At 40.5% G+C, this 22,467-nt stretch overlaps 1 protein-coding gene and 1 long non-coding RNA gene across 8 annotated transcripts in view; one reads left to right on the top strand and one right to left on the bottom strand.

Moving 5' to 3' along the window:
- The window catches only part of LOC147145540 (potassium voltage-gated channel subfamily KQT member 5-like), a 118,218-nt gene extending 103,304 nt beyond the window's left edge, over positions 1-14,914 (bottom strand). For 6 of the 7 annotated variants that reach the window (XM_086032294.1, XM_086032297.1, XM_086032298.1 and 3 more), the window contains exon 1: positions 13,980-14,826. In XM_086032294.1, the coding sequence (XP_085888420.1) occupies positions 13,980-14,311 (332 nt within the window). In that variant the 5' untranslated portion in view covers positions 14,312-14,826. Of the gene's footprint in view, positions 1-13,979 lie in introns of all 7 variants that reach the window. The other variant, XM_086032300.1, reaches the window with a different exon arrangement.
- On the top strand, positions 13,530-15,108 carry LOC147145539 (uncharacterized). The gene is made up of 2 exons (XR_015087020.1): positions 13,530-14,035; positions 14,141-15,108. It is a non-coding gene; the product is annotated as an uncharacterized LOC147145539 (long non-coding RNA).
- Positions 15,109-22,467: the final 7,359 nt, after the last annotated feature.

The following is a 22,467-nucleotide window of genomic DNA, read 5'->3' as shown; positions in this document are numbered from 1 at the left end:
ACTGCACCGTATTTCAAGCCATTGGAAGAGACGCTGACTTCATCCACATTGTGCATTCTCAGTGGCTTTCTCATATTTTTAGCAGCTATGATCATTATGTCATGACACTATGATAATATAGTATGTGGCCTTATGCAAGCTAGAAAAAAGGTCCTGAAAAAATGTCATGTCCTAAATACGTGTTGTCTGAAGATTCATGAAATCATGCATCAGAAACATCAGGTGGAAAAAAAGTATTCTGCCAAATTTAAGGAAACAACACTTCCTTGTGCCTAATGAGAATTTGTATTTATTTTTTTGGGGGGGGGGGGGGCATTACCATACCCAAGACCTACTGTACCTTAGACATTATATGGGAGCAATGAGGCCAGTGTGTTGTGCCTAAAAGGATCACTTGAATGAGGCAAACATTAGCACTTGTTTCATTGTTCTGTGCTGTTATGAGCTTCGAGCTGCTAATGCAAGCAATGCTAACCGGACAAAAAAAACAGCTTTATTCCGGCCAGTGTTGTGGCTTCTTCCCCTGGCGTGCTTTGCATGCTGACAGCAGTGAGCTTCTAGCAGGTAAACTGAGCCTCACTTGGCTTCCTCTCAGCAGAAGTTGGGGCTTCTTGTCTCCAACAAGGCATATCAATATCAGTTTTTCTTCTTTTGATGCAAAAGCGTCCCCGGGTGTCTTGAAGGGTGCTACTGTATATGAATCTCACTTATTTGTATTAGCAAAGAAATGCAGGCCTGCATGACAAACAAAAGATAAGCACCCAATTATTAATTCTCGCATTCTCTTTTAGTGAGCGCTTATGGTGAAGCTTATCGTTTTTAATTGATATTTTTAGCAGTTGGAGTGGGCACAAGTAGAGTAAATAAACCAAATAAATGTTGGTGCAGATTAAGCACAGTTTTGGGGTATTATAGGCGACGTATGTTCATTGATTTAGACCGTACAAATTGCATCCAGGGCGGCACGGTGGTCGACTGGTTAGCACGTCCGCCTCACAGTTCAGAGGTCATGGGTTTGATCCTAGCTCCAGCCTCCCTGGGTGGAGTTTGCATGTTCTCCCCGTGCCTGCGTGGGTTTTCTCCGGGTACTCCGGTTTCCTCCCACATTCCAAAAACATGCATAATAGGTTAGTTGGGCACTCTAAATTGCCCCTAGGTGAGATTGTGAGTGTGGATGTTTGTCTCTGTGTGCCCTGCGATTGGCTGGCAACCAATTCAGGGTGTCCCCCGCCTACTGCCCGAAGACGGCTGGGATCGGCTCCAGCACGCTTGTGAGGAGAAGTGGTATAGATAATGGATGGATGCATGGAAATTGCATCCAGTTTTCCCTCGGCTGACATCACGCAAAGCTATTGGGGGAAGGAGGGAGGCGTGTTCATATCAGACAGCAGAAAGAGGCGTTACAGCAGTAGTCTATTATTTACTGATTCCTCCAAAACAAATTGATGAAATTGAAAATGCAAGCTACATTAATTTTCCTGAACAAAAAATGCATAAAGACAGTTTTGGGTGGAAAGATGGGTCATCCTGACCACATAGCCCCTTTAAATGTGTTATGCCATCAGGGACAACAATAGGCAACAAAGCAACAACCTGCATGCCTATATATAGCATGCATGTTGTGGTCCAGCATGGCCTTGCTGACTCCTAACTTCTGGCCATGGTGCCACAGCAGTCAAATACACCAACTTGGCTGGCACAATGATGTATTGACATGTGTATGCATGCGCTTTTTGTCTTTTGTTTGATAAAAACGATAAAGTCACAGACTCCTGTTGTGAGCAAGCTTAGGAAGGCAGCATCAGTTGCCATGGCAACTCTGCACCCTCATTTTGTGTGTCGCAGGAGACTCACCTGAACAGCAAATTAAAATGTCTTCATTGTTATTATTATAATGCTATGGAAATGGAAGTCTGCCATTTAGTCATTTGTTTTCTTTGCAACATATCTTTGGTGAAGGTACAGCTTTTGCAAGCTGACTAATGTGCTTTATCCAGTGGGGCAGCATGGCTCATGTGGTAGAGCGGTTGTCTCCCGACACAGAGGTTGTGGGTTCCATCAGCGACTGTGACCATGTCGAAGTATCCTTGAGCAAGATACTGAAACCCCAGTTGCTGCCCTTGTTTTTTGTGGCACACCAGGTCTCAATAATAATAATAATAATAATAATATTTAGGAATTAAAGGTTAAGTTCACCAACAGGTGTAATTTTTTTTCTGAAACGTCATTACTATAAATTACAACGCTTGGTAAAATCCATATTGCATAAGGTTTTATGGGTCAAACTTAAAATGAAAAAACTTGATGTGCTGGAAAATAGTATTTTTTCTTTCTTTCTTTTTCTTCATTTTTAAAATCTGCATCAAAAATATGTTCAGGGACACATAAAGCCATCTCTGATTAAAACTTGCTGTTGACCAGTGTTATTACTCAAAATGAATAAATATGACTAAAATTGTGAATGAGCTTTCATATATATATATATATATATATATATATATATATATATATATATATATATATATATATATATATATATATATATATATATATTTTTTTTTTTTCGAAAAGTACATATAATGCCATTTTTCCATATACCCGGTAATGCCATTTTCCTTTTTTTCTTTATAATGCCATTGTTTTTCGTTTCTTTTTCAGTTGCTGCCATGAATTGGACCGATGAGCATGGTGCTTTCATTGTGGAAACGTTTATCAAAACAAACGAATATGTAACTGCAACACAACGAGCATCCCGTTTGCACTTCATTCTTGGTAGACATGATCCCGTACCAGCTTGAAACACAATCTTGTTATGCTATGCTATGCTATGCTATGCTATGCTATGCTATGCTATGCTATGCTATACAGTGTGTGGACAATAATGGATCCCATTTGACTGATTTAATTTTTAAAACATAATGAAGAAGAATGGCATTATATGTACTTTTCGAAAATAAAAACACTTTTTTGTTTCTTTACTTTATTTGCCTCTTATTTAACCTACAAATGTGTCGGATCATTTTGCCTGACCCTGTACATCAGGAGCAACTGGGGGTTCCGTATCTTGCTTAACCCATTAAGGACGGGAGCGTATAACCGCATTTCTACCACTAGAGCCGGGAGCGCTGTTGCGTCATTCTACCTTTAAACCCGGGAGAGTGGATACGTCGGTGTCTTTTTTTAATCCAATTCTCCGTCTCTTAGCCAATTTAATGCATCAGAATAAACACGTGAGGGTGGCGCGAGACCGCGGAGGATGTCGAGGATTTTTTCGAGCCGTAGGTAGGCTAATGGCAGACGCCGTCGATCGCCGGTAGCTCTGAGAAGTAACGGCAGTGCTATATAGACGACGACCAGTGGAACCAGTCGAACGTGATATGATATGGTTTGTAGACAATGACGATATTGACGTCTTTGTAACAGAATAGAGGATGGTAATTACCACTCGATTTATTTTTTTTATTAAAATGGTGCTTCTCTTACACTGACACATTATTTTTACATCATCGATTGAAACAGTAAATAATAATAAAGACTGCCTGTGTGAAAGCCACATGTCTAAGCTCTTTAATTCTTTTGGAATTATGTTTCTGTCTGCTGCATCGCCGAATAAAGTGTGAAAATGTTTGTTAGTTTTGTCTTAGGTTGTCTTAAAACAGCTTACCTATTCTATCCAAAGGACTTTATTGATGTTATTGTGCAAAGATAAAGTTAATGCATGATCCCCTATGGCGGCCATGCTTCATCTTCGTTTTAAATGAAGTAGGAGGCAACAAAGAGGGGGGAGGAGGAAGAAGAACAAGAAGAAGAAGAAGAGGCCCTTTTTACTTTCACTTTTCACGACGACAACAAGCGTTTTAACATGCAGGATTGGATAAATTACACTAGGGCATTCTAGTTAAGGTAAGTCAATTTTGTGATAAAAATTAAAACTTTAACATAGTTTTTAGCGAACGTTCCGTCGTGATCGTCAGCTGCCGCGGTCAAAGCTCAATTCTTATCACAGCCTGCAGCTTGATATTTATTCTTCAATTTGCATTTTTAAAATTAAATTGATTGTTTAACAAGTATTTAGAAGTGTGGGAACCATATCGGGGGTTTGCAACAGCATAACAGAAGCGCAAATCCCCCCAAATAAAACTGTACAATAAATATCATATAAAATAATAATAATAATAATCATAATAATAATATTAAGTCCGACGCCACTTTGCGGTTTTTCACCTATCGCGCCGGGTTCTGGGCCCCCATTAACCGCAGTAAATGAGGGATCTCTGTATATGATAAAAAACCATGCACACACGACCAACTCCACACAGAAAGGCCAAAATTTTAAATCCATGCTTCTCTCATTCTGCTATACAGGCTGGCCTCAGAATCACGCTAACATGCATCCTAGTGATGACAAAGAGACAAAGAATATCATCTACACAGGGGGAGAGGATGGGACTCAGCTTCAGGGGAGAGACACACAGCCACCAGAGTGTGAATGCATGAGTAATGTATCCATTGTGAGCGTTTTGAGTGTCCCGTTGTCCAGAAAAGTGCTATATAAATCTGATGCATTAAAGTAAAGCGAGTGAGCGTGCAATAAAAGAGGAGCATGAGTGGAAAAAAGGTTATTTCTTACTCTAAATCTGACACATTTCAAACCTTGTCCCACATACTGACCTATGCAATGATCGGTTGATACATTCAGCGACAAAAAAATGCAGTTTCATCAGAACGTGATATTCCGCTCTGTTTCAAAGGCCTTCACTCACTGTCTCAGAGTCTTTGGACAGGTCACTGGAGATGACAGCAAATACTTGTGTCAAATCAACCGTTGTGATTCTAACTGGGACAAGGAACTTGAGGGAAATCATATGTGCCCACTCCTTCATTTGAAAAACGAGGAGTAAAGAAACGAGTATATGAAAGTTACATTTGGCCATTCAAGATGGCCATTCTTGAAAAAGAAGACAGGTGTTGTTTAAATTGATGTTACTTGCGTATGGAGTAAGATTGCTGTCAAAAAGGCATATCCGTGATTTAAAGATTCGTATCCGTAATAGTTAAAGGCATATCCGTGATTAAACATTTGTATCCGTAATAGGAATAATTTGTGAGTACAAATCAAAATTGTAAGGGTTTGACTTCTTTTCTTGAGAGTACGAATCAAAATTGTGAGGGTTTGACTTCTCTTCTTGTGAGTACGAATAAAAACTGAGTTTCATTGTTTTGTGAATACCTCTCTCGCTTTTATGACTACGAATCTTCACTTCGCACTAATTGCCAATTTACGACAAATTACTTTATTGAGGACAAATCTGCACAACATGCAAATTAGGATGACGTCACGCAGAACACAGGCAGGTCCGAAGGGGAGCTAATCGATGCGCGATTCCTCTCCCCGCGCATGCGTAGAGAAGAAAACAAAGATGGCGAACAAGAGCGGATCGGACGGCGCTTTCAGCGGCTCAGGAGACGCATCTTCACAGCAGGTAAAGTCAGCAACGTGTATATCCAATCCGATGGATTGTAATCTAATGACGCGTTTCACTGTTAGCATTAGTACTTGGCTAATGTAGCTCTGTTTTCAACGTGTCTATGTACCCACAATTTATCACGTTGACAAAAATGTATGGATACTGTTAATAGCTCCATTTTATTAATCTAAGTAGTGTCACAGAGCTCCAAAAAACAAGGACAATATAGTGTGTTCATGTAAAAGAAAAAAACATAAGCAAAATGTCCCATAATTTGTTTCTACTTTGTAGACATGTCACTGAGGCCGATTGTCTTTGAGCTATCTTTATAGAAATGTAGTGACACGAAAGGGTAGTGAGGTTTTATAAATATTTTATAGAATTGTATTGTATTGTATATTCTAACAAATTATTGATTGTATATGAACAAAAAGAGCAAAGCATTATATATCAGTACACATTAACCAAGTATTTAATGGATTTTGAGTGAAATTCCACTCCTGTCACCCTCTACACTGTTTGTTTATTTTTTGTTTTACCTACAATGATATATGGCTTTTACTGTGTTTTATATAGTAAAGGGGATGAACATCAAAGTAGCATCTGCATGTTTATAGCACGTAGCCTGTGCTGTTTATAAGCTCTTAGCAAGAATTTAGCACTTGGGCTGTGTCCGAATGTGCACTCTTCCTTAGATAGTGCACTATTAAGGGGTTACGCCTTTTTGTAGATGTGTCCAAATTTCCAGGGAGGTTAAATGTTGGGCATTCAAAATTACCCACAATGCACTTGGAAAAGTAGTGACATTTGATGTTCATTTAACAGGTTAATATAGACCACAATGCATTGCGAGCAGGAAAACACCATGGAGCAAGCACGAATATCAAAACGATACAGTAACTACACCACCGAAATAATTAATTTTATTTCATGGAAAATATGTATAACAAAGGAAATAAAATACAATTTAAAATAAAACATTTTCATTCAGAATAAATAGTTTGAGATCTTGGTGCATCCTGACAGGTACGGTGGTCACGTACTATGCAACGAGGAGAAAGTAGTGAGCTGGCAGTCCAAATCGCCAAACAGAAAGAGGGAATTACTTATTCTAGCAATACACCAGATTCATGTATATATGTTGTCTTTTAATATCATTCAAGGTTTAAATGAAGTTATTAAGTTTAAATTAAATTATTCAAGGTTCAAATTGGAAGCACTGCAAAATACTTTATTTTATCGTGGTTCATCATAAACTAATGTGAGGGCAACCATGCACAAATGCGCCTAACTTATCTTTTTTTAACATTCTTACTTGTCACACAAGTGTGAAAAGAAGTTCACTGCTAAATGAGGAAACAAAACAAGGAGTCTGACTGCTTTGGAGTCTGCTTACGTTGTGCAACTTCCGACTTTGTCTTCACTGTTTCAATTTTGAGGGCTTTCTACCAACATCTCAATTAGGTTACCGACCACAAATGTATCAATTAACACAGCAACAGGGCATTGTTTAGCCCTAATAGTAAGAGTAAGTACATAAATACACATTGAAGTTCCATTTGGGGGCTAAAACTAGCATAATAAATGAGATGAAATTCAAATTGGAGAGCAGCAAGTTCACATTACCCCTCCCTGCACCCAAATCGTTCGGCCTGCCAGTCGTGTAAGGTGAAGGAACACTGTATTTGTTTCCGCCTCACACTTTTCTGCCCCTGAACATACTTGCAAGGATAAGAGTTTGTTAATCCAGAAGTGTGATGAATGGCACTACTGTGCATGTGAATAAGTGCGTCTGTATGAGTGGGATTGTGGGCAGGTTGGTTCCCAAGTCACAACTCTACTCAGCACAAAGAGCGGCTCAGTTCTACTGTTGTCACACACGAGGAATTCATATACAGTAGTCATGTCTGAGGTAAATACCAATGTAGGAAAATGGAACAGCAAATAAGTGAGGTTGCTCTTTAGAAGTTTTTCACAAAGCTAAATGTGCACACTGACTCACACTGTACAGAGAATTTAACACAAGACCAGTGTATGTGTGTGCGTGTGCGAGCCAAAAATGTACAGTTGTAGGTGAAATATTATTTTAAGCACCAGCACCGTATTGTACAGTATGTGCTGTATGGGCATGTTGGAGAGCGAAACAATTGGGTGTAGTGAGGTCAAGCTTGCCATCATGGTTGCACGTCTGATCTGTCCCAAATGTTTTAGCTCAGGCGTTTTAAGTGTCATCTTCCAAACCGCTTATCCAGTACAGGGTCGCAGGGAGGTGCTGGAGCCTATCCCAGCTGACAATGGGCGAAAGGCAAACTACATCCCGAACTGGTCGCCAGCAAGTCGCAGGGCACACACACAGACACCGTCACTGAGCGGGAACCGATCCCACGATGCCCACATACAACTCAGGCGCGTGTACAACTACACCATCAGTGACCCTGGCTCAGGCGTAACAGTGAAAAAAGGATTGAGTGAATACTTCTAACTTCCTAAAGGTACATCATGAAGAAATGTCATATGAAATTTTATCCAATAACACTTTACAGACAGGCTAGTCAAGTTAAAATTCCTTTGTTTTTGCTGCAGGGTAAAATTCAGCCATAGCTCAACCTGCTCCACTCTAAGTGGGGCAAATGTTGAATATGGCTTTTTGTTACCACGACAACTAGCTAGGGTGTTGCAATGAGGTGATTGGATATTTGTTCCAAAGCAGCCCGGTGTGTGAAGAGAAAAGTTGGCTCTAAGAAAATGAAGTAAAAACACAATTTTCTATTTTCATTTGTGGAGGTAGTACTTCATCACCAAGATGCCATTACATGGAATTAATTGTATTAGTGTGCAGATCTCAGATGTGCAGATCTTTTGGATTTTACATGTGTCCGTGCAGTCCGCAGTGTTTCACACACCATGTTAATACTTGGGCAAGAAGTTTTCAAGAGAATTTGATAAAAAATGTTTTTTTTTTTAAATCCCCCTCCAAAAAAACAAAAAAACAAAAGCAAAAACAAAAAGGGTCGCGACCGTAGATACCGCACGTAACGTTGATTCGCCGTCACTCAAGCCTGGTTTATACCTCTGCGGCGTGTAGCAAAAATATGACAAGCTGGTCAATTTGTCGCTCTCGCTCCAAACCTACGCGGCCGCTTTGCCGCGCACCTCTCCCAAATTGTAAGCGCGCGGTTGAGTCAGACATTTTTTTCAGAGCAGCCGAGCAGTTGAGTGAGTCGACGGAGGAGTGTGACGGTCGGCGAGGTTCCAAGCTAGCGAGTACCTCCACCTTGGCGAACGACGCGAGGAGTTGCCTTCTACCAAAGCAGAGTGAACACGCTTCGAACGGCGAATGCGCGTTCTCAGCCCGGCGGCCTGCTGAGAGGCGATCGCGAGTTAGCAAGCTAAGCTAACTCACACCACGGAGACGAGAGGACACCCGCGTAGCCATTTGCGGTGTGTCGCGGTCTGCAGGGGCAGGCTGTGAGCATCAGCTGGACAGGGCAGCGTCTTCCGAATCCACCATCATCGCAGCAGTCAACAGCCTCTACAACGGAGCTCCTCCCTAACGTTCAACAAGCAGGTGCACTCGCTCACTCGTTGGCGGAGGAAACGTTTCTCCGCCTCTTCTACAGTAACCGCGGCAACGTTAGCCAGAACATTTATTACTAATATGGGTGCCTAACTAAATTTTGGTTTAGAGTAATTATTTAAGTCATAAGAAATTGTTTATTATTAACACATTGTTTCAAGTCTAATTAAGTGTTGATTTGGTTCCCTCTCGCTCTCTCGACACCACAGTTGAATTTAGTTTATTTGGTTTGAGTAATTTGGTACAGTCAATTATGTAGTTAAGGCATCCGCCAAACCCCTAAGGTGAAATTCGCATACTGTCCTCTAAGCTTCAGCACATCGGTAATTTAAATTCACAGCTATGGGGTACAACGTTTGCTGCCAAATAATATGCAGCTATTAAACTGAACAAGAAGAACCCTCTCCATTCAAACTTCTGTCAAAAGTGCAACATCTCAACTACTGTACATACCATGTTTGAATGGTCTCAACAGGCCAATTTAAACCATACTTAGGATAAGTCGATCACACCATACTTTTCATGATTATTTTTGTCACGTTCGATGAAGAGGTTGTGGTAGCCGTTCTGCTACAACATGGTCATTCAAATTCTGTCCCCAGACTCTGTGCTTGCAAATAATTGTATTAATATTATTCTTTTTTTTTATTTGAATACAAAATAAGTGCAAAAAATGTGGTATCACTGAGTAATGTGGTAACAATTTACAAATATATTATAGGTCATTATATTGGAATACAGTTTATATATGGCCTGTAATTTAGAAGTATTGTATAGATTACTAGTACACTATGTAAGAGTCAACAATTTAAATTAGTTTGACCCAATCAGCATATTAAATGTATAATTTATCAGAAGCAAATTACTTTAACTTTCTTTACTATACTTAAAGCGGAAGTCAACCCAAAGATATTTTTTTCAAGAATGTGTTTCCAGCACGCCCACTAGTTGAAACACGGCATTCTGATTAATTTTGCGTTCATGGAATATAAGTTAAGCAGCAAATTCAGCAGTCGTTTTTAGGCATCTCCGGGGGCGGCCATTTTGTCTTCTGTCGACTGAAAATGACATCACAACTGCTCACAACGACCAATCACGGCTCAGATTCAGAGAATGGGTCAGCCGTGATTTTTGACATTTTGTAGGAAAAGCCTCACTTTTTACTTCCTGGTCAGCTCGTACGTCAGCACTTCCAAATGTGGGCACGCTGTTGCGCATATGATATAGGGCTTGTCTGAACGCGGCAATTGGATAGATTACATTGGGCAAGCAAGGTACCAGCTACGTGTATCTCATGCATGCACTTTTAACGCAAATGAGATGGAGGGAAAAAAAATGCTCATTAGTGTTGCCTACCAAGTTCACTTTCAAAATGGGAGTGAAAAAAATCAGAGCATAACAAAAATATGAAGTTCAACGCAAGAAGTTTTAACACTGTTTTTGGTGAATGTAAAGGCAACCCCACAAACAAAAATAAACAAACAAACAACAAAAACAAAACAGCAACACCAGCACAAATACACAGCAAAGCTAGCATATGTCATATGCTGGTCTATTTTATGTGCACCCACATGTATGATGTGGCTCTTTGCAGTAACACTTTGAAATTGTAGCTCTTGTGTTAATAAATGAATACTTTAACATGATAATAGCAGCAGTAGATGACATGGGGGTTAGTGGGTTTTGTAAACCCATAGGCCCTCTTGTGGTCAAACATTTTTTTTAAATGTATTGTTGCAGCGGTAGACCCTTGCAGAGGCAGGTAGCAGGTAGCGTAACATCAGACTGCGTCACTGCATTGTTTTGGGGGGATACTGTATGATCACCCCAACACACACACACACACACACACAAATTTGAACTGATCCATTCATCTGTTGAATGTGATTGGCTCAGCCGCTCAGACGGCGACCGTTATTCTTCTGGAAAAAAAATTGCAAATGCAATTTGCAACTGCAAAGATGCTTACAGGAACCACCAGAATAGGAGATGTGTGGTGCAGATAAACGGAGGGCAGAAAAAAATAGTAATAATTGAGGATACGAGCAAATGACAGATCTCTTCTGTCGTGGTAGGAGCATCCAGGCCAGGGGCGACACGGGTCTGAGCAGCAGCACAGCCACAGCAGGTAAACAAGAACTGCCTCATAAAATCCTAAACGGGACGGTTAAGATTTTTCTTTCACCAACTTTGCTTGTTTGACGCCGATACGACAAACGCCCTCGGAGGAGATAATATTTGAAAACAGGCGACTTTTTCGTCTGAACTTTTACTTGGAAGGGGGAATTGCAAATTTCCTGTTGAATTTAGCTGGGCATTGTCAATGTATGAAATTTAGGTCTTGGCAACTTGGTGAGCAAGGCATCCTATCTTTTTTTTAGGGTGCATGCATGCAGCCCACTCTAGAAGCAGTATTATGCTCTGCACTTACTGTAATTCAAAGTCTGGGGATCAAAATGTTTTAGGAATATTTTTGTTTAATTTATACTACACAATACTTACCATTGTGTTTTTGAAATCCTGCACACAAGTAAAACAATTTTAAAAAATGAAACTAATACTAAAACTAAGTAATACTAAGTGTTTTTGAAAAAACTACAACTAATAAAAACGAACAAAGCCACCCTGAAAACTAATTAAAACTAACTAAATAAAAAAAAATACAACTCAAAATGAAATAAAAACTAACTATAGTTAAAATTCCAAAACTATAATAACCCTGATCTAGACCAACATTTAGGTATTTGTTTCACGTGTCTATGCCATTCCTACTGGGAGTTATATGCAGTTTTGTCTGTGTTTTTTTTTTCTTAGGGGGCGCTAGAGCGCAATTTGGGGTTGTTTTTTTTAATGGTATCGCAATTCCACCCATTCCTGATGTGTGTGCAAAATTTGGTGAGTTTTGAAGCATGTTAAGGGGGCAGTGGCGTGGATGACGTAGGGTTAGTCATGGTCTATTTTTGGCTTACTTATTCCTTACTTTTTGTCCTTTTTTTCTGTTCTCTATTCGTGTATCAATGTCGGGCCACTTTGACCTCAAAACCCATGTGGAATACAGCCCAGCTACGCCACTGGATAATAGCCATTCTTGGAACTCTTAACTTAAGGTATGTTTCCTGTAAAAGAAAGCGGGTAAATTGAATTTACAGAATACATGCACGTCATGGCGCATGGTCAGGATGGTACCACCTTTGCCTCAATCTTAGCCAGGAAAAACCCTGTAGATAAACTCGTAAAGTATACTATTGTATTGCTCAACAGTTCTCAAACAGTTAGTCTTGTTGCAAGTATATTTTGAACATGTTCAAAATTTGATGATGACAAGAAAAACTGCGACTATTAAAACTGTTTGTGAATGTCTGGCGCACATCTTGGCAACTGTTGGCAACATTGAACAAATCCTGACAAAAATACAACATTCACTTCATGCGCAAACCTTCACCGCTCAGTGAGATACAGGTGTAAATTCATTCATTCATTCATTCATTTTATTAGTTACATTGTTTTATTTACTATTCGTTTGGAGGCACTACTACAAATAGAGTTCCAAAGTTTAGTAAATCGGACACTGCTTGGTGTGCTAACCGACATTGCTGTCATAAACGTCAATAATTTATATTAAGTTGCTCCAAATTAATTTACTGTTTTAGCCCCAAACGATACATGTTGTGTTTTATAGGTACAACTACTGACTTAACTCCTTTACTTCAAAGTAGGCTCTGAAAGATATTTAAGTTGAAAGATCAAAATGAATTTATATTCTCAGTGTTATACAATACCGGCTTTGTTGACTTGGCACAACAAAAAAACTGCCCACAAAATAGTTCTAAAATCACTTAAGACACAAAACATTCACCATTCATTGGTGCAAACATCATCCAAAAATGTAAATAAGGATAGATGGGGAATATCTTGCTTCTGTGAATCTGCTGCAGTTGCATCATTGACATTAATGCTTTCTGTTGCTGCTGTCCATGTTATTTTCACTTTAAGACCCAAGAGTTCAACCGCAGTGGATTTTACCGCTCTCCATTGCATCTTTTTTTTTACATTGTGTTATCATCTGTGCAGTTTGTATGTATGATTTATGTTTTTTATGTGTTGTTTGTTCCGTCCTTTTTAATTTACTTGGGTTAAGCTACAGCAATTTGTTTCAATTTTGTTGTTTTAAATGTGCGATATAAATACAATGATTTTAAAAAGTAAAAAGCCTATTTTGACAAAGTCAGCCGTAAAAGTGTAGGTATCTGTTTTCCGCATGTGGGGAGTAAAAGCAAACGTGGTCAGAAAATAAACATTCACGTAAAGTACAGATTATTATACGTTATTTCTCACCACTGCACTTCCATATTTTCTTAAACACACCCAAGTCATTTCCATAAAGTTAGATGTTAAAAAGCACTTGAAATTATTCGAGCAATAAACAGGCAACGACAAAGCAACACAAATATGTCAAAGGCACCCAAGTGTGGTTGCCTTATATGCACGTAACAAGCACCCAGTCTTTTCTGCCTCCACGTAATGTGCACAGACCAGACCGCAATCTCTCCACGCACACGCGCGCACGCATAAAGTTCACTTGCGGCGTGTGTCAACTTCCTTCCTCTCAACAGTCAAGTTGCTTCAACCACCAGTTTCGCTCATTCAGATGAGATGCGAGGTCAACAATGACAGAAGGCACTCCAGCAGTGATGGTTCTCCACCATGCTCGCATGGCTTCCCTTCACCGCTTCATTACAGCTTGAAAGCAAATTTGCCACATTTTTCTCAACGGTTTATTTATCAAGTGTAGCATATGAATTTGAACGTCATGTATTAGAAGGGGAAAAAGAGAAAGCAGCCGTTCTGCATCGATGAGGAGGGCGCGATGGCCCCCATGCACTCAGTCGAAGCACCATCAACAGGTGCGCACAAAAAGAAGAAGAGAAACTTACACGAAGGCGTGATAGATGAAGGCCCAAGCTCTCGGTCTCTCCAGCACATTGTACAGGTAGTTTTGGAGCCGCCGGTAGCGCACATTCCTGCGGCCGCTTTGCGCGCTGTAGATGAGCGGCTTGCCGAGCAAGCTGAGCCGGGCTCCTTGCTTCCCTCGCAGGCTGTCGGAACCAGCGGCGCCGACGGCGTTGGAGGGCGACAGCAACCCGTCTCCAGCGCAGTTCATCATCTTCCGTCCGGATTCCACATCTTTCATGCCGTGGTGGTGGCCCGGCGAGGTCCTCATCCAGAGCCCAGTGGCGCCTTCATCTCCGCTGTGTTTCCGTGGCATAGCATCACCGAAGCGGACTTCAAATTGCGCCACAGTGTTGTCCGAGGCACAGCTGGGAGTGAGGCAGTCGACAGGGCGAGAGCTCGCCCCCGTTTGCCGTCACGCTTTGAGTGCCCTCCTCTCTTTCCTCGAGCTTGTCAAGCTCCCTCCAACCACTCCGCAGCACTGCGCGCCGCCACTGACGCGCGTATAGTGTTTTTAGGTGTGTCCCACAATCCCATTCAATCGTCCATTTTGGATGGCCGCGCCTCCTTTTCCTTGGGAACGCATGCTGGTTACTTTGGACTCTATGCGACTACGTGTTTTTAGTGCATTTAAACCGTCTGTTACGGAAATACGCTAAAACTTTGAGCGGGTAGGCGAGTGTGCAGTATGCCGACAAGTTGCTTTTGATCGGTGATTTGGACCCATAAACAACGAGACTGGATTACTGACCTGCAAGAATTGCCGTGACGTGTATTGATCTTGTTCACTACCTCATTTTTCATCCAAGCCCATTCTGTGAATTGAAGGACTCCTACAGTAGAAGTATGGAGGCATAAAACAGGTTCAGCTTTTTTTTCTGGACGTGAAATCCCTGATTGGTGATCACTTTCGGGAGTTTGTAGAATCCTTTTCCGCTTTCCCCCCTCGATTTTCACAGCCAACAACAACACACGTAGTAGGCATGGAAAACGTCCTTCCTGAGTAGGAAGTAACAAATCAAGTGGTAGCGGAGCAAGCCATCCAAAATGTACGCAGGGCAGTGGATTCTGGGTAACCCTGAGTCCCCGAAAGGGTCTATTGTCGAGTCTGTCCGAAGTCATAAAATAAAGCCACCACTCACACCCTCACAGTGTGTATGCGTTAAATAAAAAAACACAGGTTTTTGAGTGGATTTTGGGCTCACTCCTATTTTCTGTGTGCCGTTGATTGGAAGATGCGAGTACGCACAGCAAATTAACGTGCAACAGTTTAATTTGATCGGGGGGGGCCGCTTAAATTGAAATTAATATATGAGCCCCCACATGCTTCATAACAGGGGTTCCAAACGTGCTTCTCGTGCAATGTGACATTCCCTTCAAAAGCTCCAGATTACAAGATGTTTTCCTTTTTTCATTTTTCCATACAAAGCCTATCGGGTATCAGAGGTCCTGATGAATTTTCCACTTGCTTGCCTGGAAAAGTAACCACTGAGGAAGATTCAACATCTGCAGAAACTATCATGGATAATGGAATGGATTTGGGTTGAATTTGCGTTCAAATTGCCTTTCAGTGAAAATGTCTCCAAACTCATGCATCATTCTCTCATTGCAGATCTTTAGTTTACTAGTGCAGGAGATTTTTGGTTAAAGAAGTCACTCCAAAAAAAAAATGTTCTATGCGCCTTCACTAGTCAAAACATGGCATTCTAATTGATATTGGTTTGTGGAATATGAGTTATGCAGCAAAATCCACTCGTTTTTATCCATCTGAGGGGCGGCCATTTTGTCACTTGTGTCGAGTAAAAATGACATCACAGTTGCTCAGGGCTCAGGTAACGACCAATCACGGCTCACCTGTTTTATGAAGCTGAGCCATGACTGGTCATTAGCGGAGCCCTGAGCAACTGTGATGTCGTATTGAGCTGACAGCAAGTGTCAAAATGGCCACCCCCTGAGATATACAAAAACGGGAGGATTTTACTGCATATTCGTATTCCACAAATGCAATATTAATCAGAATGCCATGTGTCGACTAGTGGGCCTGCATAGAGCATATTACAGTAATCCCTCGCCACTTTGCGGTTCAAGTTTTGCGGCCTCAGTGCATCGCAGGTCTTCAAAAAGTATTCAGCAAAAAATAAAAATGAAAGATACAGGCATAACCGAAAGACGCGTTGTTTCAAAGAGATGAGTTGACTCGGACGCTTTGTACATATGCGCGGGCACTCATTAAAGGCACGTGATTGGCAGAGCTGGGCAGTGCGTCCCGGGGCCGTAACGGTCTGTTCCTCCATCCCGGACGGATGCCCATTTTTGGGACAGAGAACGGGGGGGCGACAAGTTTTAAAAAAAGGGTCGGACTAAGCAAGGGCGGAGGTGGATTTTGGTCCGGCCCAGTAATCCTCCCTCATGCGTGCGACGTAGTCACGAGGCGGCCAAAGTCCATCTCGACCGACTCAACGAAATGGGCAAACGACAAAAATTGCCTCCGAACACTTCAAATGCGCCACTAGTTACTCAACTGCGTAGGAGATTTTTCAAAAAGAGATACAGCGAGAGTACGACAAGTGAGAGACCGAGCAGCGTCCGAGCTAGCACACTGGCGAGTGACATCGGCATGTCGCTTGACTCTCCTCTGCTGCAGGAGTACGTAGCTTTAGTTGTGCTAAAGCTAATGCAAATAAATATTCAGTCACTGTATGTTCTCTTCTACGGAGCCGCCTTCATCAGTTGCCTGCACAACGCTTTTCATGTGCTTACCAGTAGTCGCATTGCACATGCATATTCTGACCTGTAGTGGTTCAACACATCTAATACCATGGCTAATGCCACAGGAATCTGATACATTTGGCCATTTCACCTCACTGACAGATACTCGACCAGCCTGTCTTGTGTGTGGAATCCAAGATAGTTTTGTTAACTTAACTGTTCACATTTAGTACCTTATCCCTTTGCTAGCGAAGTATGTCCTTGTGTGGGACATCTTTAGACAAATCTCTACCAGCGTATACATTTAAACGACCCGGAAAAGGAATTCTTTGTTTCCTCTTGAAATAACCTTGCGTTATTTTCCAATAATTATTTTTTTAAAAATGAAAACTCCTTAAGTTAAAACACAAAAGTTTTGCAATAAAACACAATAGTTTTGCGTTATTTCTCAATGTTAAATATTCTCTTGATGTCCCCTGGTTTGCTCCAGTCGGCATCATCTTCATCACATCACGATGGGCTTGTGTTGCAGCTGAATGCTATCTTGGTAAACAATTCAATCCACTCACGATACTCCCTGCAGGCAAGTGGATGTGCGGACCAACGGAATGCAAGGACGGAAGCGCTTTAAAAGGACGAGGACGGACGGGGTCGGAGGGGCAATAATTTTTATGAATAAGGACGGAAGGACGAGGAAGGAGTCGCGGATGGAGGACGGACTGGCAAAAAAGGGTCAAGTGCCCAGCTCTGGTGATTGGTTACTGGCACGAGATTGACCAATGAGAGCACAAGTGGATTCATCCCGTGAGCTGATTGGCTCCGCATCATCGCAGCCTCTAAATCAGGGGTGTCAAACTCCAGTCCTCGGGGGCTGCCCTCCTGCATGTCTTCGAGGTTTCCTCGTCCAGCACACCTGATTCATTTGACAGCACTTTTGAACAACGTTCTGTACGGAAACTCATAAAGTTATTCAAATGTGCCGTTCAATTAGCCAGAGTCGAGCTGGGTAAGCGGATAGTAAACAGCTGTGTTTAGAAGCTGTGAGCGGAGCCTGCTCAGACAGGGAGCGTTTAAAATTAGAGGCGGATCGGCCTATACACGGGTGCTATTTTTTTCCACCCGGAAAAAAAGCAAATGACGGACGACGGAAGGGTACCCACACTTCAGACGGATGATGAATAACGGACGCTCAATTTTTAGTAAAATGCCCAGCTCTGGTACTCACCCACTGCCGGGGTTGTAGCTCACGTTCCTCTCACAGCCTGCAGCATGGTATCTATTATTCATTTTGCACTTTTAAAGTTAAATTTGTTGTGTACCAAGTATTTAGAAGGGTGGGGAACATGTCGGGGGGTTCGCAATGGTATAAAAGAGGTGTAAATCCCCCCAAAATAAAACTTTGAAATAAATATAAAATATGAAAAATAATAAGTCAACCGCTATGTCACATTATTTCGCGGGGGGCTTCTGGTCCCATTAACCGCGATAAATGAGGGATTACTGTATTATAAAGAAAATGTTGGGGTTGACTTCCTCTTAAACTCTTCTGGTACCTTCAAATTTCTGAACCATTTGTTATTTGATCGTTTGTTCACTTTTTTTCTATTAATGACTTGGCCAATGGGGACAACTTGAAAAACTAAAAACAGTGAATTAACATTGTGATATATTTCAGTCTGCCTGTACATTGTGGTTACATGCATCAGTTCATCTTTGTTTATTTTTACCCAAGTTCATGTGTCAGTTACTTAATATTTTTGTGTTGACTACCTAAATAGCAGCCATTATACTATTCTGTATGATACAGCTAAAACATCATAAAGCATCATCGTAAAGCATCAGTGATCTTTTTTTCAACCCGAGGTCATGTGTCAGTTACTTAACGGCTCCTCTGTTTGTGGGTTGCCTATCCTGTAAGTTTTAAAAAATTGAGTGAACTCAAAAGTTTCAAGGCAGCAATTATAATCAAATTTGAAGTTGGGGTATTCAACTAAATATTTTAAGTTTTGTTGTGAAAATTGGCTTCCCCATGTTTCAAAACAAAGAAATAAGAGTTTAAGAACTGTTCTCCCTTATATTTAAAGTTGTTCCAATTTAAATGACTGTTTTAGCACCCCCCCACATATATATATATATATATATATATATATCCATCCATCCATTATCGATGGACCGCTTATCATCACAAGGGTCGCGTGGCGTGCTGGAGCCTATTACAGCTGTCTTCGGGCAGTAGGCGGGGGAAACCCTGAATTGGTTGCCAGCCAATCTCAGGGCACACAGAGACAAACATCCGCACTCACAATCACACCTAGGGGCAATTTAGAGAGTCCAATCAACTTACCATGCATGTTTTTGGAATGTGGGAGGAAACAGGAGTACCCGGAGAAAACCCACACAGGTACGGGGAGAACATGCAAACTCCACACAAGGAGGCCGGAGCCGGGATTGAACCCACGACCTCTGAACTGTGAGGAGGATGTACTAACCAGTCGTCCACCATGCCGCCCATATATATATATATATATATATATATATATATATATATATATATATATATATATAGAGAGAGAGAGAGAGAGAGAGAGAGAGAGAGAGAGAGAGAGAGAGAGATATAGAGAGAGAGAGAGAGAGAGAGAGAGATAGGTATAGATGGACATAAATATAGATAGATGGATATAAATATATATATCTCTATCTATCTATCTATCTATCTGTCTATCTACATACATACATACATACATACATACATATATATATATATATATATATATATATATATATATATATACATATATATATATATATCTAGAGAGAGAGAGAGACACTTTTTTTTTTACAGTATCCAAAAGCCATTCCATTTTATACTGTTAAAAGAACCTGGGGTCAAATGACAATGTGCGGAGGAGAGGACAGACTGAAAAATTAATGTTAATTTACACTTATTTAGTTTCCCAGCTGTCTTCATTAAATGCAGGCAAAACCATTCATCATCAAAAGGTAATTAAACATTTACAGATGATAAACACTGATGTGATCCCAAATATAACAGCAGAGTTAAAAGTGCAATCCCTATGACAAGCTGAAAAAACTGACATTTAAGCCGTTCCCATAAAAGTGGCTTTGGCGTTTTAGGCGTTGTATGATGTGAAAGTGTTGCTTCCTTTGGTTTGAGTCATCCAACTCCCTCCGCTTCCCCTCTCACACCGGCTCACAACTGTTTTAAACTATACAGTAATTGTTCAAATCGAGACAGTGATGGCAAACGACTTGAGCGTGTGGAAGCGTCTTAATTGTTGCGTGAACGATGTGTGTCATGAATAAATGGAGGAAAGATCATATGGGCGTATTTATTTCATTCAAACCCACAAATTAAGAGTGTTAACCTCATTTAACCTGTACAGACTTGAGAGCATGTTCTGTCCAGTAAAGGCAACCACGCGTGAGTCTTACAAATAACAAAACTGCGCCATCTCTTGGTGGCCGCATCGCTCAACAAATGGATCAGAACATTATAACTGCCTCTGTACGTTTATTACTGTAGTGTCCAATTGAAGACTGTCACTTAATTTCAGTACCTTTTTTTTTTACCTTGATATTAACAGATAGGCTTTTTAAATCACATACATTTTTATATTATATTATTTGTAACTAGGGCTATTTGTATACAGTATTAACTGCATTTAGTTAGCGCCTTTCCATATTCAAGGTACAGTACTATCCAAAACATTTTACAGCGTTGCCTCTATAAAGACAAATCCAGTGTTAGTTGAAAATAAGTACGAACCTAAAGCTATCTGTCCATTTTTCCATCCACATAATCACTCGGGCGCATATTTTTTTGCAGAATTCACAATAATAATGCTCACTAATGGTTTTGCTGAACATGTTAGTGTGATGCTTGAATGTGGCTCTTTCTGAGGACCAGAGATTGGTAGAGTAGCCAAAACAATTACTCAGGTAAAAGTACTGTTACTTTAGAATAATATGACTCAAGTAGAAGTAAAAAGTAGTCATCCAAATAATTACTTGAGTAAAAGTAAAAAAGTACGGTACTTGGTGAAAAAACTACTCAAGTACTGAGTAACTGTTGCAACGTCTCTTTTTTTTTTAAACAACCATTCAATCAGACGAAATTAAATTAAAGTCCATCCAATCAATGAAACGAATAACATTTAATTAAAGAATATCTTAAAATAATCTTAAGTTAAATTCAAGCACTATAATAAACAATAAAATAATAATAGTATTAATAAAGTAGCACAAAATTTCAATTTTTTTAACAGGCTCCGCATGCAGAACAGGTAGCACATGAACTCGTATAAACTGTGTGTTTTTGTGCGTGCGTGTTACAGTCTGTATGTATGTGACAAATCATGCAAAACAAACATTTTTCCCAAAGAATCTCTCACTGATATCACTATTAAGCTTTAACAGTAGTTGCTCTCAAGGTTCTTGAACAGGAGTCCAGCATGACTGAAAAGTCTCTCACAGGCTGCAGATGCAGACATTTTCGATCAGTTTCATCCGAAAACAACTCTTTCCCGCAGCGGAAGTTGAATATGATCACGTGACGAGACTGCCATACGGCTAGAGAGAGATAGAGATAGAGATAGATAGAGATATATATATATATATATATATATATATAGAGAGAGAGATAGATTAGATATAGAGATATATAGATTAGAGAGAGAGAGAGAGAGAGAGAGAGAGAGAGAGAGAGAGACAGCGACGCTCACGTGCGCGGAGGGGATTTAAGTAACGGGTTCAGTGTAGCCCAATCTAGCGAAGTAAGAGCAGAGTTTCTTCTTCACAAATCTACTGTAGTATAAGTAAAAAGTATAGAGATTTAAAACTACTCCTATAAGTACACATTTTCCCAAAACGTATTTAAGTAATTGTAACGGATTAAATGTAACACGTTACTACTAACTTTCAGGCCACAATTTTGCATGGAGACTGAAAATTTGAATGAATGTTGGCAATATGTACGGTAATATTTTGTCACATGGACAATCAATGTAGTAGCGGAGGTGGTTACATGTTTACACAAGTTTCGCATAATTTTCAGTCATCGCAATCCTCATTTGGCCCGTGAACAAAAGTAGTTGCAAAAGGATTATACTGTTTTTCCGCTGGGATTAGATAAACTTCAGATGACTTTACCAGGGCTCCAGAATGGTGGCATTTTTGTCCTTGAAATTTAAGTCAGAATTAAATATAATATATATCTTCATTTGTAACTAATAAATTTGCTGATTTGTGGTTTTAAATTGTTGATCATTTTATTTTCAGGGACTAACTCTTGCTTCACACTTCCATCCATTTTTAGGTAATGTAGTTTAAATGAGTGCAATTGTGAATATAGATTTGGCATATCAATTTGTGATTCATGTGGCCACTAATTTTTCTACTTGCACTGCTAAAATCTCCGGTTATGCCTATGAATACGAATAAATAAAAGATGTCTGGAACCCTGGGCCTTACATATACAATGCTGTGCGTGTACACTGCTGCTAAATATTTGTCTATTCCCAAGCATGAGGACGGCTTTGTTGGGTCCACAGCAGCATGAAGTCCAGCCAGTTCCTCGGGTGTCAAAGGGCAGTCAATCTCAGGGACATGGACACAAAAGCTGGAAATCACTGGACACAGGGCCACTACTTTCCCAGTGATGTGTAATAATTCATTATGTTGGCTGAAAAACACTGTTTACCAAAGTTCAAAAGGACTTACGCAATCATTAGACTCCTGTAAATT

This window comes from Filicampus tigris, chromosome 6 (genome assembly GCF_054856515.1).
Source record: "Filicampus tigris isolate MCC_2025a chromosome 6, RoL_Ftig_1.0, whole genome shotgun sequence".
Classification (NCBI taxonomy): Eukaryota; Metazoa; Chordata; class Actinopteri; order Syngnathiformes; family Syngnathidae; genus Filicampus; species Filicampus tigris.
This window is presented reverse-complemented; position numbering and strand designations above follow the sequence as displayed.